At 46.4% G+C, this 11021-nt stretch overlaps 1 protein-coding gene across 1 annotated transcript; it reads right to left on the bottom strand.

Annotated features, from left to right (window-relative positions):
* Positions 1–5325: 5325 nt before the first annotated feature.
* LOC308251780 (large ribosomal subunit protein uL30m-like) lies at positions 5326–10203 on the bottom strand (the record flags this gene model as incomplete). The annotated part of the gene is made up of 5 exons (XM_080675476.1): positions 5326–5329; positions 7571–7668; positions 8357–8523; positions 8812–8861; positions 10187–10203. The coding sequence occupies 5 exons, from the start codon at positions 10201–10203 to the stop codon at positions 5326–5328; spliced, it is 336 nt and encodes a 111-aa protein (XP_080531602.1).
* Between the last annotated feature and the right edge of the window lie 818 nt (positions 10204–11021).

The following is an 11021-nucleotide window of genomic DNA, read 5'->3' as shown; positions in this document are numbered from 1 at the left end:
TTGGACTCCAGTCTCTTCCTGGAGTTTTCCTCTCCTTTCTGCGGGCTTGTTAGTCTTCTCCTGACCTGATTTGTAAGAGCTCTTTATGAATTTTGAATGTGGAGGTGTTATTGGCTATATGCAATACACTATCTATATGTGGGGTCTCTTAATGAAAAAAAATATTTTTTGTTTTCTTTTAAAAATAGTTCTCTATCAATCTTTTGTCATAAAGCTTGTGTCTTTTCTATCATATTTCCTTCCCTAGCTTGTTCTTGGTTAAAAAGATACTTTCTTGTATTTTCCTCTATTTCTATTTTAGTGTTTTATTTTTTCCCCATTGATTTTTAGAGGGAGTGGAAGGAAGGGAGGGAGGGATAAGGAGAGAAGGAGCGGGAGAGAGAAAGAGAGAGAGAGAGAGAGAGAGAGAGAGAGAGAGAGAGAGAGAGAGAAGCAGAGAGAGAGAGAGAGAGAGAGAGAGGAAGAGAGAGAGAGAGACCTATGTGTGTGTGTGTGTGAGAGAGAGAGAGAGAGATCTATGTGAGAGAGCCACATCGATTGGTTGCTTCCCACACGCACCCTGATGGCGGGTGGAGATCCTGCAACCCAGGTACATGTCCTTGACTAGGAATCGAACCTGAGACCCTTCGGTGTATGGGCTGATGCTCTTTCTGACTACAGAGCAACACCGGCCAGGGCTGTTTTATTTATTTATTTTTAATCCACTTGAAATTTGTTCTATGCAAAGTATGGTGTCATAATCTAATTTAATTCAGTTGCCCCAGCACTATTGATTAGATAGTCTGTCATTTCTCCATTGATCTCAAACATCACTTCGTAATAACCAAATGAGATTTCTGAGGGCCTCAATGGGAAACTGCATAGAGTGCACCCTTCCAGGTTCTTTGATTTGCGGTATTATACAACTCCGTAATTGTAGGTAACTAAAAGCAATGCAGAATAATTCTTGTGTGCAGACAAGTGAATAAATTCTGCTGGTGGAAGTTCAATGGCTTCCCCCTCCCACTGTGGAAGAAACCAGCTTTGTCGCCATTTGCATGTTCCTCTCAATATTCCTGGTCTATCAGCCTGGCCATTCTTTGGGTTACTCTTTGATCTGGTTTGATTGTAAAAGCGTACCAGTTCCCTCATTAATAATGATTTGGATAAAAATTTTAACATGTGTTCACTTTATGTCTGTATGAAAGTGACGATTTTACCCTTATTTACCATTATGCTTTAATAGCTGCATATCAAGGACATATAACTTTAAGCAAACCCAAAGGGAAATGATTATTAGGTGATAATTATTCACTTATGTAAGTTTTCCCATGTGAGCAGTCATCATAGGATCCAATTCACAAATATTTAGACTTTTCTCGGGAGCAGAGTCCTGAGTACAGAGAACATGTACATACGACAGCGCTTTGGCTGGCCAGGGGGAAAACAGACAGAATACATATTCTGATATGTTTCATCAGTATTACAGGGAACCTTTCCAACATTGTGATGATAGTGTAGTCAACACTGAGCATCTGGAAGGAAGGCGCCTGACTCAGAGGAAAAGACACGAGCTTTTCAGAAGCTCCCATTCATCCCTCAACACGTATTTACTGAGCACCTGCAAAGTGCAGCACTCAATGCTCAAATGCAGCAGGGAAATAAAGACGTGAGTGTCTTTGGTCTACTTGAAACTAATGTTCTACTTCCACAGGGGGAACTGACCCCATGGGCCCTGCACAGAGGGGTGTGCTAGGATAGGCTATTACAAAATGATGCAAGGTAAGAGATGTGATATGCTCACTAGATATGAACAGGTCAGAAAGCAAGTCGTAATGCTGCCTCCTGTCTTAGCCAGGTTGGGGACAAGGGAGGAGCCCAGCCTGGAGGAGAATGAGGAGCCCCACTTCTCCCCACTGCGGGCAGGGGCAGATTGTCAGTGCTGGCAGAGAGGGCCTGGCACCTTCCTGGACACCCCAGACTCTTGAGTTGGTCGTCTGTGAGGGCTCCAGTGGGTGTGGTGACTAGCTGTCCTGCAGAGGTGAACTTCCTTCAAGGGGCCCCTGGGGGAAGCCATGGTGTCACTTATTTATAATTCAAGGTCTGTGGGAATCTACGAATTTAGTAGACAATTTGATGACTAAAGGAAGACAGTCTCATTACCAAGTAGCATTGGCCTGGGGAGCCCAAGCCCCTTAAAGGACAGTTTTCCTAAGGACTTTCTGTCACTACAAAAACACAGTAGCTGCTCTCAAGGTATTTAAGCATCTACTTGAGAAGACAAGACTTGTGTAGGTAGGAATTCAAAGTATGACATGTCATCTAATGAGTTATAGATAGGTCCAGAGGATCACTAAGGGAAGCTTGAAGAAGGAAATGGGCATGCAGTGGGCATTGGAGAGAGGTCAGCTTTGGAAGCAGGGTAAAGAAGGGCATTCCAGGGCAGGGAAGAGGGGAGTCCTTAGGACAGAGTGGGGAATTCGCCAGAAGGCTCTCAGGCAGTGCAGTGAGGGTGCCTGATTGTGGGAAATGCTATTTTCAAGCGTGAGACTAGGAGTGGAGATGGCTCCCACAGTGGTACTCTCCCTGAGAAAGGACAGTTAGTTACCCCCATGTGACCAGTGGTCCTTCCTTGGCCAACCAGAGTAGGAAATCATCCTAAAGCCCCTCAGTTCAGGAGCCTCTCCCTCTCACATCCTATCAAAAAAATACCCAGACTGTACATGCAATGGGCTGGACCCAGGCCAGCCTTTCAGGAAGGCCCCATCCTTCCCACCAGCTGCTTTTCTCTCCCACAGGAGCAATCTGGGAAGTCCCTGGTGGCCTGGAGGGGACCCTGAAAGTGGGACAGAGGGTTTGTTAGAGGGAAGGTGCTGCCTAGGGTCAGCTGATAAAGACAGAGATACCAAGTCCCAGTCCTTATGATAGGGGCAGAAATAGAATATTGGGGACCAGCTGTAATTGTAAGAAATATTCATCATGCTCTATTAACCGTGCTTGTTTTGTTCTGATTAAAGAAGGCACATTTTAACGTGGCTGGGAGTTGCATGTGGGACTGGGAGCTCACCTGGAAATTTGCCCCATCTTCTCCATCCCGGAGCTGCCTATTATCATGGAAAGATTAACAACCTTGTTGCAAAAATCAGAGCCACCAGCCCTTTGCATATTGCCAGCCCTTTGAAGACCCCCAGCCTTTGCATAACCGCAGGCCTTTGCAAATCTCCAGCCCACATGAACTGTAAATTGCCCATTTGCCATACCCTTTTGCCTACTTCCCCATGTAATCTTTGTCCTTCTACCCAATATAAGCAGCTGGCTTATGATGGGGGGCAGAGCAGATTTTTATGGATGACCTGCTGCTCTCCCATACTGCTGGCAGTATTGGAATAAATGCTCATGTATGATTCAACCCTGTCTCTGCTTAATTGGCTCAGGTAGTGACAGGCAGCCCAGACCCATTGATTATCCAATTACACTTAGACTTGGGGAGGATGAATCAAGAGTACACGGAGGGCAAGAACAGAGGCCTAGAGCCTCTGGCTTCAGGTGCATCCCCCCCATTCACTAGCTGTGTGCCTTGGGCAAGCTTGTCACACTCTGTGCCTCAGTGTCCTCATCTAAAAAATGGGGATACAATTCCATACTTCATGAAGTATTTGTGAGGATAAAAAGGGAGAACACATATAAAGAACACAGAAGAGCAGATAGCAAAGACAAAAGAAACAAGTTACTATCGATTAATCCAGTGAGTTTTAAATATTTACTAACAGAATCATTCCTAAAGCAGCTCCACAGAATACAGGTGGAAGCCACTGCTCCAAATCCACCCTTGACCTGAGAATGGAATGCCTTCTGCCGTGGCCCTAACCTGGCACCATGGGTGCAAACATTTGCTGATAGGTCTCTGTGGTTCCCTAGATGGCCCAGGAAGGGATGGGCCATCCCATCCCTGGGAGCTGGCCTTATGCTGGGCAGAAAACTGCCTCTGGTTGCTGGATCCATCTCTCCTCTAGAAGCATGGAGGTTGAGGCTCCCCAGCCTTTCCACCCACACACACCTGGGGTTGCTTTGAAAAATAATTACACCCGTATATGCCTGCATATAGAATAAGACAGTCTGAGTTCCCCAGAGGATCCACCTTACTAACAAAGCCCCCTGCCCAGGTAGGCATCCTGGACAAGACGCAGGAGAAGAGGAAGGTGAGAGGCCCAGGAAGACACCCGCATTTTTCCTCTTAGGTCTCGAAAGCCTCTCCTGTGAAGAGAAAGAACCTGGCCTTGTCCCAGGTCTGCTCTTCCTTCCTCGGCTGATGTTTGAAAATGCTCTGAAACACGGGGCCAGGTGTCTGGCAGCTCCCAGTGTGCAATTGGTGTCTGTCGGTGGTTTCAGGCCTCCACTGGGCAGTGCTAAGCAATCAGCCCTCAAACTAAACACTGCTCAGAGGGATTGATTGGTGCAAGGACTTGCTGGAGAGGTGCTTTGTAGGCCCAGCCAGAAGCAATAAGCCAGGGGCAGGTATGAGGTGTGCAGGGTAGCTGATCTAAGGAGACTCTGCAGGGACACAACCAGATGTCACAGCTTGGGCTCAGGCAGGCTGGAGGATTTGACGAATGAGTTCTAGTCCGTCTCAAGGGAAATGGATGAGCTCAGAGTAAGCAGCCTCAGAGACTCATTGCAAATACCTCCTCCAAGTGAAGTCTTCCTCGTTTCTGGTCTCATTTCCCTGCTGTTCACAGGTCTATCTTATTATAGATTTTATCACAGGCTGCCTGATTTCACTGCTGGTTAAGTAAATACCTGTCTTTCTCATTAAACTGTGGAGGCAAACATGGTGTTGTATTTATCCTGGAGGAAATCCCTAGAGCTTAGGGTACTTTGCACGTGGTGGACCCAGTGGATGTTTAAATTGAATTGGCAGCTATTCCCATCACCTTTCCCAGAGGGATCACTTAAAGTGGTCTCCAGACCCAGTTTAGACCACTTACTTATTTTCTAATTGCACACTGTAGCGGCAAGGGGCGATGCAACCTCACAGGTACACAGCACCTGGCCCGGAGAGGACCCAGAGAATGTCTGTCAACGGAATGAACGAAGGGCCAGGGTGAAACATGGACATAAGTGTCAAAGAGGGTGGATCCAAACAGTCCTGTGGCCATTGCAGTTTGGGTGAATTCTGAATCAGAGATAGAGCTTGTTCAACGGGATGTCTGTGTCCACAGGTCTTTGGGTAAAGCTGGGAAGATAGTGGCCCACGACATTCCAGTGAGGGGATAAGAAGACAGGCTTGGGGTTCAGGGAGATTTGGTTGGGAGATCTGAGGTTTGGCTAACTACGTGACCCAAAGCTTCAGCTGCAAAATGAGGATAATGGTCATGGCATAGAGTCACAGGGAGAATTAAACGAGATAGTGCTTGTTACATGCCCTCACACTGCTTGACACATACATAATCATGCTCAGTCCCTGGAAGCTGTCACTGTCATCAAGAAGAAACTTGACACAGAGGTACATATACCTTTATGAATTAGTGTCTTTATATTTTCAGGTAAATAATTCCAAAAGAGAAATTTCTAGATTATATGGAAGTTTTATTCTTAATTTTTAAAGGAAATATTATTTCAGGATCAACTGCCCATGAAGCCAGTTCCCCTCCCTGTTGAATATTCTCTTGCCTTCTGTCCAGCTCTTGGAGATGCTGTAAGCTGCGTGACAACGCCAAAGGACGCATCCCACGCTGCCCCTGACATTTTCTGATCCAGCCTGAGACCCGCATGCCGTTCCCACCCCAACTCTACTTGGTCACTTGTGCTCTGCGCTCCAGCAATCCCATCCTGTTCTAGGGCACCAGCCCCCTGGGCCCTTCTAAGCCTCGGTGCCTTTGCATGTGGGATACCCTTCTCCAGTTTCTCCCTCAAAGCTTTCGATGATCATCACTCCTACCTGACAACCAGAGCCTCTGTCTTGATTGTACTAGTGCGATTTGAACTTACAGAGGTGGCCAGCTGACGACACAAAGAGGTCAAACCATTGAGAGAAGAATGTATCACTTAAAGTTTCCAAGTTAAAGGAGCACACCACCCCACCCGGGAAAGTACCAGAGTCTATGGGGAGGCAGGAGGAATGAGGAGCCTGCCTGTCCCAGGGCCATTACTGTGTTTTCCATGGTAGGGAAGAGGTGAGGCAGATTAAACAGATGAAGAAGCGTAGGATGGAGTCTTTTGCATAATGTCAGTAGGCTCTGGGTTATAGGGTGACCTCTAGTTTTCTGGTACCTGGCCCTGGGGTGATTAAGGCAGGGAGATATTGGCTGATGGGTGGGAGTTAGACAAAGGAGATGGTTAGGGTACAGACTAGAGATTGGTTGGTTTGTATATGAAAAGTGTGTTCCAAGGCAACCTGTTCACTATCTCTAGGCATCAGCTAACCCTGAGAAGAGCAGTTTGTCCCCAGCCACAAGGCCCTCAAGATATCAAACCAAGATAAAATGCATAAAATAAAATACAGGATTAACATACCCTCTTCTTCACCCTAGGGATGCTTCTGTGGCTGAACTCAGCACACTGTTGGCAATTTTGTTGTGGTTGTTGGTTCTGATGCTAATCTTCCTTGCTCAGCTGTGAGTTCTTCAAGAACAGGTGGTTCATCTTTGTATCCCGGGCATCTGGCAAGTGCCTGCCACCGATCTGTGTTTAATACAGTGATTCTCAGGCCTGACTGATCCTTAGAATCTCATGGGAAGCATTTAAAAAATACTGCTGTCTAGGCCTAACCCGCAGAGATTCTGACTTAATTCATCTGGAGTGCATGAATTTCCACCGACTCCCTGAATTTCCCAGGAGGAATTTTCCAGAAGGAAACCAGAAGGTTGTGGGCCCAGATGTGGTCATTAAGAACAGAGCAGGAAACCCAGGTCCTGAAAGCCAGGTACTTGCCCTGGGCTCCGTTGCCTGTTATAGGAGCATCGACTGCCCATTCTGGTAGAACATTACTTGCTGAGCCTCGGCAGGCCTGGAGGCCCTGGGCTTGAACCAGGGTTGTTCTGCAATCTTCTGAGACTCCAGGCCACACTCGTTGGGGAAGGTTCCCAGCCCCGTCTCTCTCCTGCTGGTGTCCAGGTGCCTTTTTCTCTACACAGTCAAGTGCTGTTCGTCTCCCCCAGATTCAGGTCTCAGTGGCTTCCCTGTCTGCCCTTCTGCATGTTCTCTGTGTGCCTCTCCATGCCTCTTCCGCAATGTCTCACAGTCTATCTTCAAAGATGGGAGAAACGGTAAGAGAATCATCTCTGTGGCTTTTGCTCTTTTCCTTAGAATCTGTGGAAGGAGGAATGCCCAAAACCCACCCATTCTTCTTTTCCTACTCTCTCCCACCCTACATGTTAGCTCCTCCCTGGAACTTCCTAGAACTTTCTCCAACTGTCTCCCCAACGACCAACTGCTGCAGCCTCTGCTTCTGCCACTCCAGGAACGTCCCCAATACTCTCACCCCTCAATACTGCCAGATCCCGATTGCCTTAAAGGCCCGCCACTGTGAGGCATCCTCGAGGGAACTTGATCCCCACCTTTTCCAGCCCAGAAACCTGCCAGGATTTCTCACCTCCCTGCAGTCACCACCCAGCAGCTCCCACACTGCTCTGGGGTAAGTGCCCCATCAGCGGGAGGCAGGTACTTTCCATACGGACCATCTGGAGACACCTAGAGACAGAGAGAATGAGCACATCTCAGGGAGGGACTGTCTCCTGGGGAACTTGAGGGAGTTAGGGTTTAGAGCGTATTTTTGGTTTCTTCACTCTGATGACTTGAGGCTACTTGTGGTGTTTCTGCAAGTTTGTCTCTGAGCATCTATGTTTCCCAGAATGGGCACTTTGGCACGTTTCTCGCTTCTAGAGTCTGGACTGGGACCAGCATTACTAATTTCAGTTCAGACAGCCTTACTGCCAACAGACTTAGGAAGTTCCCATCCTTTGTGGGGTCCTGATTTGCCTTTCCAAGGGAAGAAGAATCCCTATCTCCTGCCATGCTTAGATATGTAGGGAGAACTGGAGATTCGATCTGTTCATGAAAGGAGAAGGTAAATCACAGCTCTGTAGGCTCTAAGTTCAATTCTCACCTCCATGACGACAGACAAATATTCAACCTTCTGAGAATAGTAGCAAATGAACCTGAAAAATGCCACTGGGGGCTTCCGTCCTATGGATGAAGGGATTTGGGTTTTTTGTTTGTTTGTTTTGTTTTGTTTTTAGCATTTAAAATACTATATTTTAATGAGAACACTTTCTCACCATCTTTACATAAAAATGATCTGCACTTTTTAATCTGAAACAGCTCTGGCATTAGACCTTAATTCTCCCTGGTCCATGGGGCTTAGATGCCACGGCACTACTGACTCCCTAGTGCTCGTGAGGCCCCTGGGAGCCATGTCCTCCTCGGTGGGAAGTCCTGGTGGCAACCTCAAGGGCTTGATTCTTACCAAATGTTTAGTCACTTTCAGTTTTGCATTCACCGAAGGGATGTTCTTGTGAACTTGAGGAGTATGTGCTTTTTCTTTTTCTTTCTTTTTTGTTTAATATATTTTTATTGCTTTCAGAGAGGAAGGAAGAGGGAGAGAGAGATAGAAATATCCATGATGAGGGAGAATCATGGATCGGCTGCCTCCTGCAAGTCCCCCACTGGGGATCGAGCCCACAACCCAGGCATGTGCCCTTGACCGGAATCAAACCTGGAACCTTTCAGTTCGCAGGCCGACGCTCTATCCACTGAGCCAAACCAGCTAGGGCAGTATGTGTTTTTTCTAATCCAAGCATCATTATCACATATTTTTCCCAATATGAATCCCACCATATTTTGCATGATCTTCAGGTGAAGGCTGAAACACTTTATCTGGAATTCTGGAGAAATCCAATATATACACACGAGAGCCTCTCCATCTTTTGTCACCATATGTAGTCTTCCCGGGGGCCTCTGAACTGTTGAGCGCAAAATTCTGGCCGTGAGTGTGGTGACTGGCCTCTGCAGAGGCAGCAGTTGCTCAAGGTTATTAAGCCTGAACTTCCTGCCGACAGGAAGCTGAACCAGAAGGGATTTGTTAATACAATTTGTGGCTGAAGAAATGGGCTTATTAGTCAATGGTTGGGTGCTGAGACCAACAAGCTGAGGCTCCTAGAAAGGAGAATTTGTGTCCCTGGAAAGAAGCGGCCCAGGTCCCAACTTCCTGCCAGAGTCTGCAGAACCCTTGGATTAGAGGAATGGTTGGGGCAGGGGCAGCGCTGGGCATATCCCATAGACACTCTCCTAGTTTCCTCACTCTTAGGGGATGCACCTGCTCAAACATGGGGCTCTGGAGCTCTCTCTGCCCCTGCTCCTACACCCCAACCCTGTCACCACCACCAACTCCTGCATCTTCTGTTTGATAAGTTAAAAGATCTACAATTCAACATGCAATAGAAGGAAAGCAGGATTTTAAAAAATAACAACAAAAGAAATTACATTTTGATACGTTTACATTCCAATACAATTTTCAACTTGGTTATCTGATATCAGTGGTGCTACAATTAGTAGTCAATAACACAAAATGGCCCAGATGCATTTTGGGAGACTTTGGGGATTCTTTCCTGGTCTTTTTTTTTTTTAATATATTTTAATGATTCTTTACAGAGAGGAAGGGAGAGGGATAGAGAGTTAGAAACATCGATGAGAGAGAAACATCGATCAGCTGCCTCCTGCACACCTCCAAGGTACGTACCCTTGACCGGAATTGAACCTGGGACCCTTCAGTCCGCAGGCCGACACTCTATCCACTGAGCCAAACCGGTTTCAGCTCTTTTCTGTTCTTTTTTTTTCAATTATAGCTGACATTGAATATTGTATTAGTTTCAGGTGTACAGCATAGTGGTTAGATAATCATATACTTTCCAAAGTGATCCCCTGATATTTCCAGTACCCACCTGGCACCATAAGAAGTTATTACAGTATTATTGACTATATTCCTATTCTAGGCTTTAGATCCCTGTAACTATTTTGTAACTGCCAATTTGTACTTTTTAATCCTTTCATCTTCTTCACCCATTCTTTCAAACCCCCTTCCACCTGGCAACTATTAGTGTGTTCTCTGTGTCTTTGACTTTGTTTCTATTTTGTTTGTTCATTTAGTTTTTTAGATTACATATATAAGTGAAATCTTATGGTATTTGTCTTTCTCTGTCTTACTTCATACTCTAAAGGTCCATCCATGTTGACACAAATGACAAGATTTCATTCTTTTTTAAATAACTTTATATTTTTTAATGTTTTTATTGATTTCAGAGAGAGGAAGGGAGAGGAAGAGATAGAAATACCAATAATGAGAGAGAATCATCATTTGGCTGCCTCCTGCACACCCCCTTCTGGGGATTGAGCCTGCATGCCGGGCATGTGGCCTGACCCGGAATTGAACTGGTGGCCTCCTGGTTCATGGGTCGACGTTCAACCACTGAGCCACATCGGCTGGGCAAGATTTCATTTTTTTTATGGCTAAATAATGTTCCATTGTATATATAGTACCACAACTTTATCTACTCATCTATTGATGGACACTGCGGTTGCTTCCATATTTTGGCCATCTATAAAAGGCTAAGTGTCCATCCGACCATCTGACCAGTAGCTATGACGCACACTGACCGCCAGGAAGCAGACACTCAATGCAGGAGTTTCCATGATGTGCACTGGCCATTTAAAAGGAAACGGCACTGCAGACCTGGAGCTGACAAACCAACACTCAGATTCCCCCAAGTGGGACACAGGCCCCGCCATCACCCTGGAGCGACAGCCCACCAAATCACAGCCAATGCTATCAAGACCCCATGGTGCAAAATGCAGCCCACAGCCCACAGCCCAGCCCAGCCCGGAAACGGTCACTGTGGGCGCCGGGTAATGACATCACATAGCAATGTCCGGCTTCCTCTCCCTAGTGACTAGTCTCCTTAGAGTTTCTTCAGCCCAGGAACATGACTTGCTTTATAGCCAAGTACAAACATTTTAGAGTTTAACCAAATGTCTGTGAAGCATTTTCC

The sequence above is a fragment of the Plecotus auritus genome, assembly GCF_963455305.1.
Source record: "Plecotus auritus genome assembly, chromosome: 6".
Taxonomy (NCBI): domain Eukaryota; kingdom Metazoa; phylum Chordata; class Mammalia; order Chiroptera; family Vespertilionidae; genus Plecotus; species Plecotus auritus.
The sequence above is the reverse complement of the archived record's forward strand: the minus strand, read 5'-3'. Positions and strand labels throughout refer to the sequence as shown.